Source organism: Lethenteron reissneri, chromosome 26, assembly GCF_015708825.2.
Source record: "Lethenteron reissneri isolate LAM-NWPU_2019-01 chromosome 26, ASM1570882v1, whole genome shotgun sequence".
NCBI classification, from domain to species: Eukaryota; Metazoa; Chordata; class Hyperoartia; order Petromyzontiformes; family Petromyzontidae; genus Lethenteron; species Lethenteron reissneri.
Window position 1 is genome coordinate 23,360,497 of NC_083804.1, and position 24,763 is coordinate 23,385,259.

Genomic DNA, 24,763 nt, shown 5'->3' on the forward strand with positions numbered 1-24,763 from the left:
CTGCTTGTTTATTAATTTCCTGCGTTTTGCTCGGCGACGTTTTTGCTAAAAGGGGAGAATGGAGAGGGGAATTGAGAGAGCAAGATAAACGAGGCCGGAGCCGGCGGGGCTCCCAAGGGCGGGTTGTGCCGAGCCCCGACCGGAGCGGCTTCCGCCGCCGCACTTCGATCGCGCGAGCGTCACGCGACGCTGGCGCCTCACCGTGCGGCCGCGTTACGCAAGCGAAGGTACGCTCGCACATACGCGGCCGCCTTTCCTAATCTACTTCTGGATGAGGGCCTGAATCGCAACCGCCGCACGGGTCGCTGTGGTTGTCGCGTCGAACGTCGCCGCGCTTGGTTACTGAAAGCGGGGAGCACAGAGGTACAGCACAACGACAGATCACCCTGCGCTGTCCCCTGCTGCCTGCCACGTAGAACACCTGTGGCAGCCTACAGCACCTGTTATGCACCCATCCAAACGCTGTCCAGATGCATACCTGCTTAGTTTCCGAGATCTCACGGAATCAGGCACATTCCTGGCGACTTGGTTACAGACACTGGCCAGATACGATCCGAACATTAAACAGCTTCAGAGTATGGAAAGTAGCACATCTTGAGCCGTGTTACGTACTTATGCCATAATCCATCCAACAGTGGATTCATCGTGGCTGAGCATCACCAAAATGAGAACTCTGTGGGATATCAACAGCAGTCGGCCACCTAAGATTGATTCATCCCCTTCACGGGAATGTGGAATTTTCACCACTGGTTCAAGTCTGTTACGCAGCGGATTGCTGTGACTCCGTGACCTTTACGAGTTGGCGGCCACTCTGAGTTGCGCTCACGACAGCGGCAGCGCTGTTCCTCTCTGCGATGTGTGGAGGGTTTGGAGGGTTTTTTCCCCTCCCCTTCGCTTCAGTGTGCAAAGGCGGACCGCCAAATTAATTTTGTGGGTAACACGACAAGACACCAAAACAAACACGATTGTGAATACTGCAACGACAACTTCGCCTTGGGAGGGGCCACGGGGAACCTTTCACAAAGTGAGAGGCCTCGTCGATGAACGAGAGGCCTCGTCTTAGAAAAAAACTCCCTTGGATGTTGATTCAGAAATCAGCGTGGCTCGATCGAAAGAGTTCGCGCCGAATGTTTTTTTCTTTTCCTGCATCCGCGATTATTGGGAGTTATTTTTGGGGTTGCCCCAGAACAAATAGTTAAAATGTCAATCATCTCAAATGTTGTTCCGTCATTCATCCAACCCAGAGCCTGTTTATCTCTGGCTATTGCTGAGATCTACGCCGCGATGGTTGTCAGCCAGCTGACCTCCAGGAAGCGCCCTCGGCCGCATTGGAGATATTTGAGCTCATGCCTCAAAATAGAACGGATATGGAAACCTTTCAAATGCAGCTTTTAACAAAACACAGAATCGCCCAGAAGTGCTTGACGGCAGTACTGTGAGTCATACAGCTTGCCAAAACGCGACCATCGCAGACAGAGAATCGGGTCAGACGCTTTGCAGGATCGCACGATGCCAACAGAATTACATTGAAAACTATATTAACGATAAAAATATTCACAGCCCCATGTCGCTCCACTGCCGATCAAAGGCCTCTCAATGTCGTGTCGCCATCAAAGGGGTTGTTTGACCATACTTCGCCACGAGTTGATGAAGGATGCAGCGGGACGCAAGTACCATGGCCGGGAATCAAACTCGGGTCGTCGCAGTTTGGACAGCACATTGTGGTAACCGCTGCACCACCGCTCCAGCCCATGATACCAATATATATTTATTTATCCAGGAGAGCCACACAGTCCCAGGACTCAGGAGGGTCCTGCTGCTGTTGCCACGTTTATTGTGAGAGGTTCTTAGCCAATCAGTGACGACTTGTGTTTATTATATACACGTGGGAGGGAACCGGAGCACCCGGAGAAAACCCACACCGTGCGCGAGGGGGCTCCATGCCCATACAGATAGAAACAGATGGCGATTAGTCCACACTTGCTGTCCTGCCTCTCCTGGCGAGCCAGGGTACGGCATCTCCTCGACGCCCACGGGAAGGGAGTTTCACAAACATCATCTGTGTGCGGCGAACCACCAAACCTCGCTGCTGCTGCCTCCACAGTGCTGCATTACAATCCACGTGCGGCAGCGTAGCCCCCGGCGTGCCGCTGTATTCACCCGCTAGCAAGAGACAACACGTGGAGCGTGCGTGGGAAGAGTTAAGTGTGCTCCATCTCATAGCCTGGGCAAGAGACAATCTCTTCAGGCTTAGAGTTGTGCTCTCTGTGCCGATATAAAGCACGCACAGAGAGAGAGCACGAGTCGCCATTGGGCAGCAAGTCAGTGACTGTCAAACCTGTGTCATGCTACCCGCCTATCCGTCAATCTACGAACGGTGCGGCTCTCACGCGTCTCCGTGTTATCTGAGCGCGCGCGGGGGAGTGTGCGTTCGTTTATCAGCGCGGCCCTGATGCCCATTTGTATCTAACTTCTCGCGCCCGATGAATATTGGGGGCCCAAAGACCTTATTCCCGGCGAATTCCTGGCGGCGGTGCGATGTCACCGTCCGTGGCCGAGTTCGCGGCGCCATAAACGTGGTGCTGCGTGCAGATCACATAACGAGGCCCCGCCAGGAGGACAGTGAGCCGAGCTCTGGCCCCGCACGCACAAGCCAAGAACACATCTTTTAAAGGTCCTGTTCGCTACCGGGAACATATGTCTTGGCTTTTCAAAAACAAAACAGACATTACCTTCTGCCCGCCCCCCCTCCCCCGCAGTCTGGAAGTCACTCCCCCAGAAATTTGTGCCATTGGCTCCCTGTCACTGTTCAAGTTCAGGCTCGTGACTTTCCTTCTCTACCTCTGTCTATGGCCCACTCGGGCGCTATTCTGTGAGGAGGTTGTTATTCTCTTCCCCCCTTCTGCTAAAACAAACAAAAAAAACATGCAATGTAAATTTATTTTGCGTAAATGTACCGATGCTGAAAAAAATAGCCTGAAAAATTACTCGATTGGGATCACACACAGCAGCAGCAGCAACATTGCCTCCTACTTGGCAGGATCCTCCTGGAAAAGAGTCCTGAGACTCAGTGGGTAAACGATGATCAATTCACGCATCGTATCGTGTACCAAAGCGTGACCCCTGCAGCCACAAGTCAGAATCTTTAAAATCAGAATTTTGAGACTCAAACTTTGTCTGCAACACTCACCAGAATTTTAAAATGAGAGTGAATGCTCGAATCAAACCCGTGAGCCTGAATCGCTACCTGCTGCCAAACAGCCACTGTGCGTGTCTCCTGTGCTCACGAAGCACGGTGTTTTTTTGCTGTCCCCGCTGTGTTTTTAGATTTCTCCGGGCTGCCAACGCTCTCGCTCACGGCAGGGGCCAGTGCTGGGCCAGCTCGGCTCGTGTCGGGGAAACGTGGATCAACATCTCACGTCGTGGCCAGGGGAATACAAACCGCAAGGACATCAACGATTGTGTACGCCAACACGCACACGCGCACGAGTCTTAGATAACAACGGCACAAGGCGGTCCGAGCCAATTATTATCAAAACAAGCAAACATAATGACTGAAGATAAAGATGACGCCAAGTATTACAACAAATAAATACATTGAGGGCAAAAATAACAAGGGACAAAGCGCCTGCCTACCCCTCCCCTCCATGCGCTCTATCTCTCCCCTCTCATCTCACTCTACTCCCCTCCACACGCTCCCCTCTCATCTCACTCTACTCCCCTCCACGCGCTCCCCTCTCATCTCACTCTACTCCCCTCCACGCGCTCCCCTCTCATCTCACTCTACTCTCCTCCACGCACTCTCCTCCCTCTCCCTTCTCATCTCACTCTACTCCCCTCCACGCACTCTCCTCCCTCTCCCCTCTCATCTCACTCCACTCCCCTCCACGCACTATCCTCCCTCTCCCCTCTCATCTCACTCTACTCCCCTCCACGCACTCTCCTACCTCTCCCCTCCCATCTCACTCTACTCCCCTCCACGCACTCTCCTGCCTCTCCCCTCTCATCTCACTCTACCCCCCTCCACGCACGCTCCTACCTCTCCCCTCTCATCTCACTCTACTCCCCTCCACGCACTCTCCTGCCTCTCCCCTCTCATCTCACTCTACCCCCCTCCACGCACTCTCCTGCCTCTCCCCTCTCATCTCACTCTACTCCCCTCCACACGCTCTGCTCCCTCTCCCCTCTCATCTCACTCTACTCCCCACCACGCACTCTCCTGCCTCTCCCCTCTCATCTTACTCTACTCCCCTCCACGCACTCTCCTGCCTCTCCCCTCTCATCTCACTCTACTCCCCTCCAAGCACTCTCCTGCCTCTCCCCTCTCATCTCACTCTACTCCCCTCCACTCACTCTCCCCTCTCATCTCACTACTCCCCTCCACGCACTCTCCTACCACTCCACTCTCATCTCACTCTACCCCCCTCCACACACTCTCCTACCTCTCCCCTCTCATCTCACTCTACTCCCCTCCACTCACTCTCCCCTCTCATCTCACTCTACTCCCCTCCACACACTCTCCTCCCTCTCCACTCTTATCTCACTCTACTCCCCTCCACACGCTCTGCTCCCTCTCCACTCTCATCTCACTCTACTCCCCTCCACGCACTCTCCTGCCTCTCCCCTCTCATCTCACTCTACCCCCCTCCATGCGCTCTTCTCCCCTCTCATCTCACTCTACTCCCCTCCACGCACTCTCTACTCCAGCAACCAAGGCCTTCTGTCAAAGCAACCAGTCAACCTTTGTTCAGTGGGAGGTCGCTCATTCTCATCTGCTGTCTCCCCCCCCCCCCCCCCCCCCCAGTCTGGCGCTATCTTCCCCCAGCCATCTGGGCTGTCGACTCCCTTTTCGTGTTCAAGTCCAGGCTCCGCAAGGTCTTCCTGTTCTCCTCCGCCTATGATTGCCTGACTCCCCCTGTGTCTATTAACCAAACACGACCACCGTTTGTAGACAGCTGCTTGGCAATGCGCTCGCGTTTGGACACAACGCAAACCCACGTTTGCGTTGTTTTGTACTTTGACAAACTTCGCCAGGTGCTCAGTTTTGGCTCGGCTGGCCGAAGCAAGGCAGATATTGATCACTCCTGGTGCGCATGGCCAGGAAATAAAGTGGAGTCCCTGGAATTATAGCGCTGACCACCACACCACGATTCTCGCACAAGCAGCCACGCACCCACACTCCCACGCACACCTACACACGCATGTGCTCACACACGTGTAGGAGTCACTTATGTACAGTTTGCATATTTTAATGCACATTTTTTCCTCCCCCCATGCAAAAGTATACCTTAAAAATAGAAACTTTCTTTAATTTTCATGATTAATGTTCCGCGGATTCTTACAAATGTAAAGGCCAACGTGTGCCAGCACACTCATGCCCACTTGCACACACAAAGCACAGTCATAATAATAATGAAACATTGGAAAAATCCACTAATAGTGCACATGTTAAGATAAATGTTCTGTTTGTGGGTGCAAATGCTCTGCCTTGCACCACCGATAACGCGGTGGTGAGTCAACGATCAGCCATCACTGACACACCAATCGCGGCACTCATTTCAGGCTGAGCTGACCTAGACGAGCTCTCAGCCAGATACGGACACAATTTTTTTTATGTTTTGTCAAAACAACCGTAAATATAAACTCGGGTCACATCGCAGAACATTAGCCACACGCACGGACCACAACCACACACAGATGCAACCAGCTCTCAAGACCCTGGCATTTGTGATTGACACAGTGCAAAGGCATTGAGCGTCCGTCAAATCACCCGCAGAGTTCATTCTTGACTTGGTGCCACCCGTCGAAGTGAAACTAAAAAGGTAAAAGTCGCTTTGCGCCTAATTTTACTGATGTAATTGAATAAGGGATCGCGAATGCAGACACAAATCTGCGCTAAACGTCCCCAAGGTTTTACCCTTTTCAGTGAAAACCGTAACAAGCCACCCCCACCCTTACCCCCTCCCCCGCCTTCCCCCCCACCTCTCCCAGGCAACATCATGAAAGGTCACGAATCGATGAAACAATCGAGGATTACTTCTACCACTGGCGAGCGGAGGTGCTCGGAACGGTTTGCAGTCCTTAACGAGCGCAATTCGCCACCGGCGTCGTGGCACGCGCGCGGTGAGATTTCAAATAGATGTCAATTGGCGATATTCTTGGTTCTTTCGGTAAAGTCACGTAGATGACGACCGCTTGTGTTGCGGTCGAAACGTCGTGATGTTTTATTATTTTTTTTCACTTTATTTTCATTTTCATTATTTTTTATATCTACGTGACTTTATCGAAAGAACCATAGAATATGAATTCCTGCAGTCACGAAAGTTTAAAGTCAAAAGTCAATTGGTGAATCGATGGAGTCTACACGCGCCGCTCGGTTTCTGCGCAGTGTCCTCAGATGGGTTCGCGTTTCGGTCGCCCGCTATCTAAAATCCACGTCGTGTTGTTTCCTTCCCTGGAGCCAGCGGCGTAACTAGCGAGCTGTGCGCAGGCGCTGCAACTCCATCGGGGGCCCACGCACGGCAATGAGCCAGGCACCGCGCTACGGACAAGGAGGGAAATTGGACAAAGGGGGAGGGGGGGGGCGCCGCAGTGGCTAGGAGATGTTAACTACCTTGCCTTGTATGCAAGGGGTCGTGGGTTCAATCCTCACCCTGGCGCCTGCTGTATATTTGGGGTTTACATGCCTCCTTCTACCCATGGTCGCGTGGATTTTTCTCTGGGTCCTCCGGTTTTCCCCTCAACATTTAGGAACGTGCGTTTAGAATGTTTGGCTGCAATAAATTTCCACACGATTAAGCCCACTTTGTTGAGCAATCATCTGCGGCGAGGTCGCTTCTAATAAAGAGCCACGTGGCTCAGTAGGCTTTACCTGGTGAAGTAAAAATAGGAATAGGGGGTCACCGTTTCTAAGCTTGCACCGACCGGTGCCCATGCCAACCACGCTACGCCAAGGCCTGCAGTCCACATTTGTGCAAAACAAACACACGCCGAGAGGTTACCAGTGCCAGACCAGCCCTGCCACTCTCCGGTTTGCTTAGTCACAGCCGACTTGGGTTGCTGACAACTTAAGCAATCCTCAATAATCACAAAAACATCACCGGTTGTTTCATCTCTGACAGATGGCTCAGATGATGTACGGACTATCACGTAAGCAAGGGCCCATTTGCACACATGCACTGGCCAGGATGCATACGAATGCAGAGCAACGATCCCCGCTGTAGCCACATGGGCTGTTGGGGCAGGTGCTGTTAGCGAGCACCTATGAAGGCCGGCACAGAGCATGAGGGAGTGGGTTGGCAAACACCTTTCCCAGTCGCTATTTGTTTATAAACAAGCACATTCACGTCATGCACGTAAAAACACATACTCAGACACACGTGTGCGTGTGCACACTCACTCGCGCAGACAGGGCAAGGTTCAACATCACCACTTGTTCAGCGATTCTAGACCTTTCTGAAACAGTAGACTCTGCCACTGTCAACCCTCAACACATGTTTGTGGTCCGCTATGCACCAACCACATTTTTTGTTTGCAAATCCTACGTCCGAGGATCTGCAGCAAACTCTTTGGACCACTTCCCACAGCCGGGCTGGGGCCACGCGTTGCACACCACCGCCTCAGAGCCGCGGTAGACCGGCCTGCCGCGGCAAAACTCCCAGGTGTGCCGCCAGATTTTATGAATTATGGGAAAGGAAAGACCTTCAAGCCCCCCCACTCCACACCTCTCGTCCTGGCACAGACGTCGACCCCCACCCTGGGCCCTCTCAAGTCCCTCGGTTGCACACACGCAGTTGGGCAGGCAAACGGCCGCAACGACGACGCCTTCCCACCCACCCGCCTGGGCACCACGGTGAGTATTTGGTTTGGTGCGCCGGGAAAATGGAACAAACTCGAAAGTCTGCGCCGTGGAGTTGAGAAGGCTGAGAAGCGCCGCTCGAGAGAGTGCAGTACAACGCCAAAGCGCGCGGTGTTTACAGGAGGGGCTCGGTTAAACGTGCAGCGCGACGATCAGGGTCCGTCAATGTTGAGACTCATCGCGGAGGCAATGGCCACGCGCGTCGGTCTGTTCTGTGACCTCCTTCAACACTTCGCAAAGTGCACATAGCCTGGCACAAGCGCCTTGGCGACGTCACCTCCACTTCGTGGCGAACGGCGGTTGTTGAATGCGTAAGCTACTCCAGGCTGCAAGCTCCTCTTGACATGAGTGCTATTTCCACCGCTAAGGCCGATGAAGGCAACTATGACAGCGTCACTGTGCGTCTACTATTTGTCACGTGTTATGTGGGTCCTTTCACATATATATGTTTAACAAGTTTCACGTCGATGTGGAAAAAAACATATTCAAGCGTCAATTATTTTCCTGAGGACCCTTTACTGTGCAATTATGGATTTGGACGAAGGCCATCATGAGCCATATGAGCACCATGTACTGACAGAACATTAGCGAGCGCACACATGAGCACACGCGCAAGATCTCTCCATCATCACGCCCGTGCGTTCACGCCAATGATAAAGACACAGACCGCATGTACACACTGGCTCTACTCCTGTACCAAGCGCTGTTCGTGATTGGTCCACAGCCTACTGCTGCTGCTGCCTTTGTCTTCCCATCACTCTGACAGAGAACACTATATACATTTTGTTCGAGGCTGAGCAGACCAAGGGGAAGGCCAAACCAGCAATGGACAAGCCCTTGGCTCACCGTCCTGTCATCTTAGCGCAGAGCTGCGCGCCGACCGATTGACAGACACCGACCGCTCTCCCTGGCTTTGGTTTATAGATCGGCGGTGCTAAGAGCCGCCTTGACCCATTGAGGGGGCCAGTGTGACGGATGGCAGGGATGCGTGGCCAGCACCACGGCCAGACCAGCCGCCTTTGTTTCCAAAGTGCTAATGTTGACACAGCGCACACAGAGAGAGGGGGGCCGATGCCCGCTTCAAATAGCCATTGACATTGGTGGCCAAAGCCAGCCGATGAACTGCTGCGAACACGTACACACGGTACGACGGGCAATACCCCATCAAGTTACGTCCTACGTATACCGGTACTCAAGGCCGTAATTATTATTTACGTTGGGGGTGACACATCCCCCACCAATATTCAAATATGCTCAAAATGTCCCCCCCAATATTTTGGTATTAAACAAATTATTGCTATGCTATGTAAATAAAAACAATTTGTTAAAACTTGGCCACAATATCTGGACGTCTTAATATAAATCAATGCATAGATTTCTGTTGATATGATTGTGGTTATGGTTGTACTTTATTAATCCCTAATCTCTGCCATTACATACAATGAAACAAGAAATGGTAAAAAAAGTAAAAAACAGAGCAATGTAATACAATACACTATTCGGCATTATTGTAAATAAAAAAAAGAGTCCAATCCATGTGTTAGTGAATTTTTAAAATATTTTAGGGCAGGAAATTATTTTTCAAATTCAGAATTTTTTTTCTGGGGTTGGGACCCCCAGACCCCCAATGGCTGCGGCCTTGCCGGCACTCTGGGCGAGTGAAGATGGCGAGCCCCTCTATACAAGCCACCAGGCGCACGAAGGGCTGGCGTGGCCGGAGAAAACCCCCACGCCTGGCCACCTTTGTATCCCCCAGTGCTGATGTGTGTACGCCATAGCAAGTACAAAGACCCTTAATAGACTGTTGGGGCAAGTGCTGCAAGCGAGGGCCTCTGAAAGCCGGCACGGCGCACGAGGGAGTGGGGCTTGGCCAGCACCACGCCCGGCCGCCTTTGTCTCCCCCCCCCCCGCGGCGACGTTCACCCCCAACACCGCACCGGGGTGCTCGTCTCGACGCCGAGTCGACCTGAGGGGGGGCCGAGTCGACCCGAAGGGAGATAAATCGTCACCGGCGTTGGCCACGAGCGGGGCCGTCGAATACTCGGGCCGCGTTGCAGTGTGGCTGCCATGGCGACGGCACCCGACAGCCGGCTCCTCCCCTCACCCCTCCCCCCACCCCTCTCCTCACTCCTCCCCTCACCCCTCCCCCCACCCCTCTCCTCACTCCCCCCTCACCCCTCCCCCCACCCCTCCCCCACCCTCCCCCACTCCCTCCCCCCTCACTCTCCTCACCCCCCCTCACCCCTCCCCCCACCCCTCCCCCCACCCCTCCCCCTCCCTCACTCTCCTCACCCCTCCCCTCACCCCTCCCCCCACCCCTCCCCCCACCCCTCCCCTCACGCTCCTCACTCCTCCCATCACCCCTCCACTCACCCCTCCCCCCACCCCTCCCCCCACCCCTCCCCTCACTCTCCTCACCCCTCCCCTCACCCCTCCCCCCACCCCTCCCCCCACCCCTCCCCTCACTCCTCCTCACCCCTCCCCCCACCCCTCCCCCACCCCTCCCCCCACCCCTCCCCCCACCCCTCCCCTCACTCTCCTCACTCCTCCCATCACCCCTCCCCCCACCCCTCCCCCCACCCCTCCCTCACTCTCCTCACTCCTCCCATCACCCCTCCCCCCACCCCTCCCCCCACCCCTCCCCTCACTCTCCTCACTCCTCCATCACCCTCCTCCCACTCCCCCCACCCCTCCCCCCCACCCCTCCCCTCACTCTCCTCACCCCTCCCCTCACCCCTCCCCCCACCCCTCCCCCCACCCCTCCCCTCACTCTCCTCACCCCTCCCCCCACCCCTCCCCCCACCCCTCCCCCCACCCCTCCCCCCCACCCCTCCCCTCACTCTCCTCACTCCTCCCATCACCCCTCCCCCCACCCCTCCCCCCACCCCTCCCCTCACTCTCCTCACTCCTCCCATCACCCCTCCCCCCACCCCTCCCCCCACCCCTCCCCTCACTCTCCTCACTCCTCCCATCACCCCCTCCCCCCACCCCTCCCCCCCACCCCTCCCCTCACTCTCCTCACTCCTCCCATCACCCCTCCCCCCACCCCTCCCCCCACCCCTCCCCTCACTCTCCTCACTCCTCCCATCACCCCTCCCCCCCCCGGCGTCCCGCTCCGTAGAACGCAGCCGCGACTCTCCCCTCGATCTCTCTCTCGCTCTGTCTGGGTTTGTTTGGGTTCTGGGTGAGCGACGTGAGGCGGGTGGTGGGGGGGTGGGCTGGTGGGGGTGGTGGGGGGTGGGCTGGTGGTGGTGGTGGTGGGGTGGTGGGGGTGGTGGGCTGGTGGGGGTGGTAGGGTGGTGGGGGTGGTGGGGGTGGGCTGGTGGGGGTGGGGGTGGTGGTGGTGGTGGGGGTAGTGGTGGGGGTGGGGCTGGTGGTGGGGGACGCCGCACTGCCTCCCCGCTCCCCTCCGCACAAACAATGGCCGAGAGGGGGGGGGGGGGGTGGACGCGTCACGGGCTCGCGCGTCAAGCGACGGTCACTCCACTGCTGGATGAAGCCTCCCCCCACCCAACCCAGCAGCCCCCGCCACCACCACCAAACCCGTCGTGCCGTTCTCTAACGATAGCGACGAGCCGCCCGGCGCGTTCCTCCCGCATCTCGTCCCGAACGCTCGACCCCTTGGGCCATCGAGACAGCCGGACAGGGCCCCCGGAACAGAGCGCGTGTCACTGCCCAGACAACGCACGTCCGTCTATTTAATAGATACACACACACGTATACACAGCAGACGACTCCAGCATGGAGAGGAGCAGGTGGGGAACGATATCGGGAGACTAACGAACAAGAGGGGCACGTGGATCCGAGAAGGAACGCTCGTGAGAGACGTGCTCACGCGGCGTCTCTTGATGGAATGTGGCCGCCTCGGTCCACAAGCGGCAAAGGTTGCCAGAGCTGCCCGTAATTCCTCGAAAAGATTTGGTGACGCTGCATTGGCAGTGGTGCACAAACAAGAATAACGCAGCAAAAACAAAACCCTCCAAACACATTCGTGAATAACATTGCGGTTTTAAAAGAAAAATAAATAAATTCAGAAGATAAGTTTTGGGAAATGGCCCTTCTTCATGGCGCACATAAACCGTAACACACAACACAGTTCTTGGCTGTATTCCCGTGGCTTTGAGCCTGGAGCAGAGAGACTTTGTTTGATTAAAGTTTACGCGTCTTGTGCTGCTACCCCCTCCCATGCCGCCGCCAACCCACTGGGAGAGTGTTTTTATTGCGGGCGTGGCCGGCCTCGCGTGGGCCTCGTGCCACCGGCCCCCGACGACGACCACCACGACGCTCGGCCTCGCCAACGCCGACGATTTCCCTGGAAAGAAACGACAAGAAAAAATCGCGCGCCTCGCTACGAGGAACACGCCGGGGACGAGCGCAGCGGAAACGCGGGAGCGCTCTCGCGACTCGACACCAAAAAATAATAAAACCCAAATTTCGTAAACGTGTGATGTGACGCTTTCGTGACTGTAGGAATCCATAATGTTTGGTTCTTTCGGTAAAGTCACGTGGGTAGAAACTATAATAGATCACGACGTTTCGATCGCAACAACAAGCGACCGTCTTCAGGTGAGAGAACTCCACGCAGCACCTTTATCGATCCGCTGCGCGGGTGAAGGCATCCCCGCGCCTGTATGACGGTACCGTGGCGTGTTTTGTTGCTGCTGCTGCTGCTGGACCGCCGCACTCTTGCGCAGGTGAGCGGCAATGGAGGGGAGAGCGACCGGCGAGGGAGATCAATGATCTGAAATTTCCTAGAAGCTGTCGCCGCGCAGGCAACTCCCACGCCCGCTCGCCCTTCGTCTCCAGTCACTCGCAATTGCCGCAGTACGCTGCGAGCTGGGCTTTTAAACGAACGTAAAAAAAAAAATGAGAATTCAAAACCCTAACCCGGTAACTTTACCCTAATCCCAACCCCTCCTTTTTTCTCTCCCCCCACGTCAGCTGCAAAGCCATTGCGCTTGACAAGAAAACCTGAAAAGCCAGTATTTATCAAATGTAGTGGAAAAATATAAAAATATTAATTTTTACACCGCTATTGGGGGGGGGGGGGGGGGGGGGAGATCGCTCGTACAGCGAGCGATCCTTGCGACACAGAGGAACGCACGGATCGCGGAGAGCGAACGCCAGTCAGAGTGCAGCCCCACGACAGAGTGGGGACATCAATCCCCTCGGAATAAAAGCGCGTCCCTTGGGGCCGCGGCGGAACCGGCTGCCACATCCGCGATACGGCGCCCGCAACTGCAGTTGCCGTGATAATGAAGCTTGTTTTAAGGGGTCCGTACAACGACGTTGCACATCTGACTCGCTGGGTGGGGGGCCGTGAGGCGTTACTGTGTTGGCGGAGATGTGAAATGGATCTCGGATACGCGCAGTGCGGAGCGGTCAATTGGTCAGGGCGGATAAGTGACGAGCAGTATTTAGTCTCCTCTCGTCGCGCTAACCCCCCACCCCGACTCAACGTCGACTCAAAGTGTCACAAAGAGTGCGATAGAACCTCGACCCAGACACACGCGCATGCGTTGGCGTCAGTTTTCAAAAAATGCCGCCAAAATTCTGAGATATAAATAAAATAGATAATTTCTCACATTAACATCACGAGCCCCGGCCACTTCTTTATGACACTTGGGCTACACCCATTTCAAACCTTTTACAACAGTCTGCCTCAGCAGCAGACCATGCTTTCCCACCTGATTACGGACTCTTGTGTTGCGCCCGAAACGTCGTGAATTATTGTATTTTATACCTACGTGACTTTACCGAAAGAACCAAAGAGTAAAGCTAGAGAAATGGTTTATTTTTTTCACAAAGCCATTTAAAAAAAAATAAACGTAGGAAATACAATAGGATTTTTTAAAAATGATATCGTATTCTCTGGATCACAAGCCGCTCGGGGAAACAACATGCAGCTCAACCTGGCGCTTTAAAATACCGGGGTGGGGTGGCTACAAATATAATAAAAAAATATTCGACCGTCGCGAGAAATCACGGCGATACACAACTCCGCTGTGCTCCTGGCGCGGTTCCGCGCCTCGACCACCCGAATGTGCAATTGCAGTTGTTGTCTCTGATATCTACATGGGCCACATGATAACAAGAAGTCGAGACAATGCGGTAACACGTCGTTGTGTTGTGCGGTGTGGGTGGGGGGGCAGCAATTGGCATTCCCACGCGAGCATCCGTGCAGCAATCAGCAGGACCAGCAGCAAAGTGACGAGGATGGAGAGACAGAGAGAGAGAGGGGGGGACACGTGGAGCGGGGGGCAGCGGGCAGCAGCCGCTCCTCCGCAGCCTTGCGCCAGGACCCCCTCATCCGAGGCACCCCCCCCACCCCCCCGGGTGCGCCTTCAACGAACCCCTTTGGGGCCGTCCATAAATGACGTCACGCGATTTTGGACGATTTTTGAGCCCCCCCCCCTTACGTCACACGGTGTCACTAAAAGTCAAACCCCCCCTCAAATATGACGTCACAAAGCTCTGCCCTCCCCCCCCCAAATAAAACATGCTTCAAATCGCTTTAAACTATTGTCATTGTAGTGTGTATTTAATGTGGCGCTGCAATCTGAGGTTGTAGGAGAAAACATTCAAAAGTCTATTTAATTAAGTAGAACGTGTTGTCTATATTTATTTAAATTTGCGCATTTTGATGTGACGTCACATTTCTCAAACACCCCCCCCTCGTCACACATCGTCACAAATGTCTGACCCCCCCCCTAGGTGCGTGACGTCATTTATGGACGGCCTCTTCGACGGTTCGCGTAACCGGTTGGACCGTCGAGCGCCGCTTTGTGACGAGTCTACGAGGACTCCAGCAACGGGCTTAGGGAGAGTGGTGCTTCGGGTGGAAAGACGCAGGGAGAAAAGGTGCGCTGGGGAGTGTAAATCCACGCATAATAAGTTCACCGCTACGGGGAGGTGGGGGGGTGAGGAAACTCGCGTCATTAATCACGTGGAGTGTAACACAACGGGGGTCACTCTTGCACATGGGACTATCCTCGTCTCTCGCTCTCTCGGCTGGTTCAACAAAATAAACTCGAACGTACACACACAGCCTGCAACATACTGCTGGGGCAAGCGCTGTTAGCCAGCACCTACGAAGGCCGACACGGCACACTAAGGGGGTGGTTGGCCAGCCACACGCCCGGCCGCCTTTGTCTCCCGAGTAGCGATGTTTACTACACACTGCACGAGGTACTCATCTGAGGCTGAGTCGACCTCGGGGAGGCCCTGGACCAATTCAGATAATCGTCGCCGGTGTTGACCGTGAGCGTGGATCGAACTCGGGTCACCGGGTTCGTGGCACAGCGCGCTAACCGCGACACTACCGCGTCCCACACACGCCACACCACACACGCACACACACACGCGCCACACCACACACACACACACGCGCCACACCACACACACACACGCTGTAGTGCGACGTTGCCTTAAGTGTGGGCTGTGAAAGTTTAATAGATGGCCACGCACACTTGTCCAGCTCTATGCGATAATAGCATGGCCGGCTACGTCCGGTGCGATTCGATGTACAAACACCGCAGCGCACTTCACGAGGAGGCGATGCGTTTGCTCTTGCGGAAATCATCTGGCAACGCTTGTGGACATCACCACGGCACAGCAGAGTATTATTCCTTTCAATGCGCAATGAAAATAAGAGCCTGTGACATCGCTCTCGAGAGCAGAGCAACGTGCGCCCGGTGTTACGGCCACAAATTCCTGAAAGCAAATCGTGAGAGGGAGAGAGAAAAATAACCCCCAACAACCACAAAGTGCCGCTCCCTTGTCCCGGTCGACCAGATCTCCCCCGCTAGAGAGGACAATTATCTCGGACCGACGCACACATGGTTCCAATCGAAGTAAGTGATTGATCGTTGCTCACTGCCCTCCGTTACTTAACCGCGGCCGGAGACCGCCCCGCCGGCCCGTAATATTTTACTCAGACAAATTTTTAAAGACGGACGGCGCTGGTGACTTCCCCTCCACCACCACCATCGACCTCCCCCACGGCCGGGAGCGACGATGACGAGGTGGGAGCGAGCCGCTGGAGGAGCGAGGCTGGGGAATCATCGGCGTTGCGTTCTTGCTACGCCGGCAGGCCGGGAGGTTGTCTGCGCACACGCTCGCCGCTTGCGGTGCCCCCCTCGTGAGCCGAGCACACAAACCAGCCTAACTAGCGTGCGCAGGCCGAACGCGCACTGGCATAACGCACACACTGGCCTAATGCACACACTGGCCCAACGCACTCCAATCTAATACACACGGGTCTAACACACACGGGTCTAACGCACACCGGCATGCTGGATTATTTTCTCGAGCTGTGCCACCCAGTACACCGCATCCAGTGTGCCTCACCTACCCCAGCCTTGCCAGGGACCCGGACAATATTCAGTGAGACATCGCAGCGCCGCGACGTCGCTCGTCACGCTCCGTGTCGGCGGACAGAGAGGAGGAGCGACGGAGGCGACGGACAGCGACCCACGAACCCCGAGGTTTGCCCCGCCGGCAACGCCTCCTCCTCTCGCGCTTTCTAAATTTAGCGGCAATGCCCGCGTGAAACTGGATGCGTGATGTAGCGGTGATCGTCCGTGGCGTTTTTTTTTTATTCTTCACGTAATCGCTTAATTCACACGCACGTCCCGACTCTATCCGGGGAGTTTAATTTCCCCGCTTTGAGTGGCTCGTCTGTGTGCGCGTGTGTGCTTTATCTTTGCTCCCTGCCTCCCAGCTTCATGCACTCCCCCACCCCCACCTACTCCACCCCCCATACCCCATAGGGCAATCCAGGTATTCATCGCAACGCGATCGCTCAATCGGCGCGATGTGGCGGCGACAGCGTCGAGGAGCATCATCGGTGTGCGGTGGACGGCGGCGGCGGCAGCAGCAACGACAACAACCCAATTCCCATCACGTAAACACAAATCATTTTCTTTCGCTGCTACGTTGGAAGTGGCGCACGAATGACGCCAAAAAAGCTCAACACGCTCGTCGATGACACTGTGGCCAAAAATGAAAATATTTAAAGAGGTGAGCTTTTGGGCAATGGGCTTCCCCCTCCAGAGCATATTCTTCACAGCAGATCGCATTTGTGCCATTTCCACATGTACAGTATGTTGGACTTCTTTTGCACCGTACATAGCCAACCGTGCTAATCGGAGGTGTCAATGTTGAAGGGCCATCAGTTGGAACATTGCTAATTATTTTTGTAAGGCCACAGTGTTATTATCGAGCGCATAGAGTTTTTTTTTTGCGTGAGTTGCCATCACGCTCAACCACTCGGCTAAGTCCTTTCCCGCAGCGCGAGCGAGACGGGGCCCTCTTCTCTGCGGCAGACATCGCGCGGCTTCCACGCCGATTCCGTCCCGTTACGCGCCTCAAGCGAAATTAAACGAGACCCACCACTGGGCAGGTAATGACCACGCTCGGCTAATAATGGCCGCAACTTTGTCAATGGCACCCACGTCACGCCGCTCACGAAAGCGCCGCTCTCGGAGCTTTGCTCTGCTACTCCGTGGGTATTCATCTCTGGCAAGCGCGGGGAATATTGGGAGTTAATTTTCACCGACCGAAATTTACCAGAGAACAAGCCTCACCTGCGCGAACGAAGGTGAGGAGAATCGCCTCACGGACGATGGAACGGTGTCTTTCTTTCAGAAAGGAAAAAAAACATTCGAGAGGAGGAAATGAATTGCATTACCTGTGCGAAGTCGCCATGATTCATGGCGCCGGGATGATTGGGCCCCTGCGAGTGTAAAACCGCGAGCGGCGCGGCCACATTAAGACGATCAAGATTTAACGAGTGCCAGGACAGGTTTCTCGACTTGTATTTTTTATTTTACTAGGCTGAGTGTTTTTTTTTTTTTTTACCGAGGAATGCATCGGCCGATGGCGCGGCCAGCGGTAACCGCGGAGTCGGCGCTTCGGGACGGCGAGTGTAACGCCTCTCCGTGCCACCACCACCACGCCGCGCACGACGCTCCTAACGCCCCATTCAGCCCTCACCCCATCCCAGGCCGGGCCCCTGCCGAAGCAGAGCGTGCGGCGAGCGGCAACCGAGCCCCTTTGCAATGAAAGAGCTTCATTCTAGATTTGAAGCTTTCGTGACTGCAAGGATTCATATTCTTAGGTTTTTTTCGGTAAAGTGAGCGCAGTCACCCAGGGCTGCAGCGAGGCACTCCGTGCCGTCGTGCGCTCCAAGAGACCCCCACCTCCCCGCTCACTCGAAGGTGGAACCCCCGAACCCCCAGCCCCGCCACCGACGGCGGCTGTTCGTCCCAATCGCCGACATCTCCGTTTCAGTCGCACTCGCTGCGTTTATTGCCGCGGAAGAGTCTGGGCGGCTTTAGCCGCCGCCCACTTCGCGCGAGGAATTCGCACGCCCGGTCTGACCGGCCTCTCGGAGAAGGACGGAAATAAACAATGTTAAGCTGTGACGATGGGCAAAGTGACGTCCACCAGGATTTTAAGAGACTCTTGACAAAAACTTCTCGCGCGCCCATGCGCTCGTGAGGAATTATCCACGAGTGTGCAAAGATTACCATCGACGCTGCGCACACGCAAACGTGTGCATGCATAACCCAGTAAACGGCGCCGGGGCCGTCCATTAATGACGTCACGCGATTTTGGACGATTTTTGACCCCCCCCCCCCTCGTCAGACGGCGTCACAAAAAGTCAGACCCCCCCCCTCTAATATGACGTCACAAAACTCTACCCCCCCCCCAAACCATATTTCCATTTTGAAAATGAAACATGCTTCAAATCGCTTTAAACTATTGTCATTGTAGTGCGTATTTAATGTGGCGCTGCACTCTGATGTTGTAGGAGATTTTTTTTTTATCAAAAAGTCTATTTAATTAAATAGAACGTGTTGTCTATATTTATTTAAAGTTGCGCATTTTGATGTGACGTCACATTTCTCAAACACCCCCCCCCCTCGTCACACATCGTCACAAATGTCTGACCCCCCCTCCACCAGGTGCGTGACGTCATTTATGGACGGCCCCATAATCACATTTTACGGGAGGCAAATTGATTGCTTCGCTGGTTGTGTAATGGTTAGATAATGATTATCAAGCTCTGGGCCTTGGATCTTGTTATTTGTCTAGAGTGTGGATGTTTGCCAATCCGATTAGATTAGTTCATGAACGTGACACATTCAGTTGTGATGTTTAAAAAATATATATTTTTGGCTGTTTCGTGGTGCTACGTGTTGTTGTTGTACTTAGCGGTGGCTAATTGCTTGCTGCTGATACCAAAATATGAAAATATAAAAAAAAGAATCGAACCTAAATGTTTCATATTCTAAACATTCCCAGCAAAGTGGTGAGAGGCAACCGCGTCGGTCTTGATGAGCAGAGCGGCATTTCATCATTCACGTCGCCGGCACGGGGCCACCTTGCACGGACTGGCCGTGGCCTTAAATGTGTGGTTAGAGGTGGACCATTCCTCGAATTTGAAGAGAAAGTGAGAAACACCAGCCCCCCTCTGATCTTGCTTTTCGGTAACACGTGTAAGTTCCGTAACTGAGCCCAAATTATTAATAACAATTTAGCACCTATAAGGAACCCTCCGTAAAGAAAGAAAAAAACACTCAAGGCTTCGTGCATGAAAGGGAGAAATATGTTAAAGAACTGGGTGGCAGGATGAGAGCCAAAGTGAAACAAAACGAATTATGATTTAAAGACCTCAACACGATGATCCGAGAGCCTGATCTCCCACGGCAGGAAGTTCCACATTGGGGAGGAGGGGGGGGGGCACCACAGCAAATGCCGGACCACCCCAAGAACGCAACCGGGATCGAGGTTCGTGCATAAAAGGGGCACGATCGGCAGATCTCAACGACCCTGCCAGGGCACGAAATTGAATTTGCCCCCCGGAACAAAAAGTGTAGCGAGCCCTCGCAAGGACTTGAATACGAGCCACGTGATCGGCAACGGCCATCGTGCGGCGGCGACTTCGCGAGCCCACGACGCCGGACGGGAGCGCTGAAATCTCCCCGGAGAACCCGTCCCGCGCCCATTCATACATCACTCCCGCATTCCAGTCAACGCTCCATCGCCCGCCCGCCCGCGTGCGCGTCGTCACCCGCACCTGGGGAAGCGAGCCCCTGCAGCCTCCACCCCCCCCCCTCACGGCTTCTCGCAAGCTGCGATAGAATGAGGAGCCGGGCCTGCAACGGGCAGCCGGAGTGCACGGCGGTCTCACCTGACTCGTCCAAGGGCGGCCGCTTCTTGCGCAGTTTCTTCTTGGGTGGGGGGACGGCACCGTCACTCCGCCTCTCCCCGCCATCCGCCCTCGTCCCCGACACCTCGTCCACCTCATCCTCGTCATCATCATCATCCTCATCCAGGTCGTCCTCATCCTCGTCCTCTTCCTCCTCCTCCTCGTCCTCTCCACTCTCGAAGTCGCTCTGACCGCCGAGCCCGCCTCCACCACCGCCGCCACCGCCTCCGCCTCTACCACCGCCACCGCCTCTACCACCACCGCCGCCGCCGCCGCCACCGCCGCCACGGCCACCGCCGCCGCCGCTGCCACCGCCGCGGGAGAAGAGGTCGGCACGGGAGCCGGGGGGCTGGCGGACGCCCCGGCGGCGGCCACGCTGCGCGCCGTTGCGCCACACCCAGCCCTGCCGCTCCTCGCCGATCCCGTAGCCCGCGTCGTCGTCCTCGTCGTCGTCATCCTCGTCGTCCTCGTCCTCCTCCTCGTCGTCCTCCTGCTGCTGCTGCTGCCGCTGCCGGAGTCACGGGGGAGAAAAACGGCCGATCGTGGAGTCAGTGGCTACTGGGGGTGCGGGTGCGACGCTATCGGGGGTACCGCGCTGACCTCGTCGGGCGGTTTACCCCATTGACATCATCATCAACATCGGCCATGATCAATCCACTGCCGAATGAAGGCCTCCAGAAGCTGTCGCCCTCTGTCGCGGTCCTGCGATCCAGTGCACGTGATCGGAGTTCCTCGCATCGAGCGATTCGACGTCAATTCCTGTGCTCGCGACGCGTGCTCCGCACCGTGCGGGCAAGCATCCACCGGTTCGCGTGCTTCGCACAAACCCTGCAGGCGACGAACAAATTGATTCGCGAATCTATTCGCGATCCCCCAACATTCACTCACTACGGCAATCGTCCGGATCAACGATTACGAGCAATCGTTAACGAGCATCACCTCGAGGTGCGGCGGCTGCCAGGCGGGGCGCGGGCTGCGGGCCTGGCTCCGCACGGGCTCCATGTACATCCAGGCACCGCCCTCCTTCTCGCCGCCCTCCTTCTCCTTGAGCCGCGTCTCCTTGCGGCCGCCGCGACCCCCGCCGTCGCCGGCCTTGGGCGCCAGCGAGCGCGCGGGCAGCGGCGCCGCCACGGCCGTCGGCGTCGCCACCTCCACGGCGAGCAAGCCGGGCCCCTCGGGCCCCCCGCCTTTCCCCGCTCCTCCTCCGCCACCGCCGCCTCCTCCGCCGACGGCGCCCGCGGACTCGCAGCAGCCGGCCCCCAGGCACGCCGCCGCGGCCACCGCCGCCGCCGCGATCACCACCGCCGCCGCTCCCCCCCCGGGGAGCGGGGGCGGCTCCGAGGAGAGGAGGTCCTTGTGCGTGCTCGCCATTCCCGGCGGTGCCGGCCGGCCGGCTCCCCGGCTCCCTGGCACAGCGGGCGATGCGGCGCGCGAGTCAGCGGTGCCGGCGTGGGGGTCGAGCGGCTGCGGAATTATTTTTAAATTTTTACGGACAAAATATTTCGCCCGGATTGCGGCGTCCCGTTTTGCAATGGCACGAGCGTTGCACGCGCCCGCGCGGAGCGTAAGGCGCTCCCGGAAAGTAGGACGCAAGCCACGATGTATGGTCAACTTCTTTCGCACCGTGCGTAGTGAACCGCGCTTAATCGGAGCTGCGGTTTGTACATTTTGACACACGGCTACGTGTGGACCCTGTGTCACTTTGTACAAATCCAGTCACACACAACTATCGCTTTCAAATACAGGAGAGGAGAAGAGTGAATTTTTTCTACAAGCTGCTATGCTTTGTCAATCCACTGCTAGCCATGTCAGTGGAGGGGGAATTGTTTGACCATACTTCACCATGCTAGTCGTGGCCCACATATCGAACTCAGGTCGCTGGGTTGGTAGCGCAGTGCACTAACCAATGTGCCACCGCCCCACCCCAGAGTGCACATAATTTAATAATTATGCAAACAATACCGAGCGCAAGTCGTTACCTGGTGCTAGACAGATCGTGAAGTCGGGGGACCGTGAGAGACGGTGACGGCTGATGATCATTCCAGCAATGGATTGATCATGGGTGACAAGGACGCTGCTGCTTTCGTCGTGTTTTCTCGCAACGCTCTGACCCCATGCCCCCACTGGACATCTGTGAAAAAAGAGCTCAGTAGCTCATCGGATTCCTCCAGCCTAAATGCAGATTCAGATTCTGCTGCTGCTGCACCGGAGTGACCGCGTGCACGGGCCGCACACCGTGCCGCGCGGTCCCGCACGTCGTCGGGGCATCGATCGCGATAACCCGCGGGTGTCGGCCCCGGGCCCCGTACCACTTGGAGCCGTCCCCCGGGCCCAGTCGAGCGAGCGCGGGCGGGTGGACGAGGTGGGGGCGGGGGGGTGGTGGGATGTGCGCGCTCGTAAACGCGCGCGCACATCGCTCCGTCAGTTAGTATTTCCCCAGCTGGAAAACGCAGCGGGACAAATACCCCCCGTGGAAACAATGGGTGGCGGGTCCCTCTTACAATCAGGACCCGCTTCTTGAATGAGGAACAAAGGGGGGAGACGCCGGTGTAATTGACGTTAATGTGAGCACAGCGCTGGCCAGGGGACCCTTTTCTCGTGGCTTAATAACGCTGGGCTATTGTGTGGGCGCCGCGTGGAGCCGCTCCGCCTCGCGACGGCCAGTCCACTCGAGCTGCCGGCGGCTTGGGGAGGCCTTAATCCAACAGTGGATTGAGCACGGCTGATCGATATGATGAGGAATATTAATTGTATCTACAATGAAATATACATCAATGATTACAAGACTCATTATTTATTTACATTTTCACATTCAATAAAGATCTCAAAAACGGTCTTTGACATTTAGACGGCTGCTTCTCAGCACTGGCACTGGGTTCATTCCCCGACGTTCCCAGCTTGGGGCATAACGATGGATCGATTACTACCGAGGCTAAGGGGGGCCCAGACATAGACGGTTTGAGAAGGGGCAGGAGTACGAGGAGAGGGAGACCGAGGATGCGGTGGATCGAGATGCGAGGACGGTGAATGTGACTGGAGGAGAGGCACAGAATAGAAACTCACGGAGAGACAACATGGGGCTGCCGACCTATGTGACAACGGGAACTTTGGATTCAAAGACGATTGTTGATTCTAAGGCGTGCGACGCATGCATCGTGAGCCTAAGCGGGGTCACTGTTGATCGCCAAACCGACCGATGCACCGTTAGTTACACCCGTGCCTCCACCCACCCTACAGCTCGCACGCCTCCGTGTCGGGGCGTCATCGCTTGCTCGCTCCAACGCTCTGCGGCCGTCACTCAGCCGAGCTCAGATGAATCGTGTTGCTTGGAACGCCCTACAACCCACAGCGCTCACGTGTTTCTTTTACCTTCATCCCAGCAAAAGTACCTGGGCACTGGTACAATAGGGACGACGACGATGATGATGACGGTGGTGACGGTGGTGGTGGTGGTGATGATGATGACGGTGGTGACGGTGGTGGTGGTGGTGATGATGATGTTGGTGGTGGCGAGGTCACTCTCCTAATACCGGTACACTCATAACTAGTTCAGTCCACGTCCGTTAACATTTCGGCAAACGCCGTGTTGTGCAACCTTTCGAAACATAGCTTACTATGTAAACCTTGCGGCATTACCCATAAAGCTGCCACCGCTGCTGCACACGAGAGAGATTTTGTTGCGCAAGACCGTGGCGCTTCTAACATCCCGACGGCCATGGAGAGGCCGAGCGGCCCAACGCTCGCAACCTCTGCAGCGCAACTCGACGGCAGCGCCAAAAGCCGCGATCAATCAGAGAGCGGCACGCCGCCACGGCCAAAGGAAATCCACAAGAGCGGCAGCTATAAATAGCTTCCGCTTATCTTGCATTTTCGCAACTGCCAAGATTTCACATTGTGGGCGCGGGCACTCTGCTGCCAGCCCATGAATCTCCTCCTTCCCCTCCTGCTCCTCCTCCTCTCGATGCCCCCAATCCGATCAAATGCCTCCCTCCATGAAAGATCCCCTGGTAGCCAGACACTCAACGCAGCTGAATCCACAGTCAGGGCTTCACGCACTCACACTCTACCAGCCTTAAGCCCTGGATATTACGGAGAGAATCTTAGGGGATTTAAAAAAATCTAATTCCGGGATTTGCAGTTTTTAGGCCTCTTACAAACGAAATGCAGCTCTTCCAACCCAACAACGATCATGGTACAGTGGTTCTAATTTATAGCCCTTTGTCAATACACTGCTGAGTGAAGGCCTTCCCACATCGCGGTGACCGCTGGGAATGGTTGGCTATACTTCACCGTTTTGGATCAGTGTGGATTGAGGGAGGAAATAAGGGGGGGGGGGTGAGTTCAGTACTGGTTCACACAAAACTCGCCACTGAACTTTGCCGTAGCCAAGAATTTATCTCAGGTCGCCGGATTCATAGCACAAGGCGCTAACGAACACACTCACGGCCAACATTCGTGACAATTATCTGAACCGGGCATGGGCCTCCCCTAGAACGACTCAGCCTTAAATGAGCACCTGGATGCTGTGGATTAAAACATCAGCAACGGGGCGTGGCGCCGGCACATCCACCCCATCATGCGCCATGCCGGCCCTTAATAAGGCACTCGCACAACGGCACTTGCCCCGACAGTCTGTTAAAGACTGCGCTCGCCAGCGTTCGGATTCGTCGCTAGGGCTCGGCCTTTAG

General features: G+C 55.7%; 1 protein-coding gene across 8 annotated transcripts in view; it reads right to left on the reverse strand.

The window, feature by feature from the left end:
• The window catches only part of LOC133347894 (DNA (cytosine-5)-methyltransferase 3A-like), a 118,087-nt gene that overhangs the window by 70,528 nt on the left and 22,796 nt on the right, over positions 1-24,763 (reverse strand). For 6 of the 8 annotated variants that reach the window (XM_061560627.1, XM_061560629.1, XM_061560626.1 and 3 more), the window contains exons 3-4: positions 21,015-21,481; positions 20,058-20,583 (exon numbers count right to left, since the gene is read on the reverse strand). In XM_061560627.1, the coding sequence (XP_061416611.1) occupies positions 20,058-20,583; positions 21,015-21,446 (958 nt within the window). In that variant the 5' untranslated portion in view covers positions 21,447-21,481. The remainder of the gene's footprint in view (positions 1-20,057; positions 20,584-21,014; positions 21,482-24,763) is intronic. The other 2 variants (XM_061560625.1, XM_061560623.1) reach the window with 2 other exon arrangements.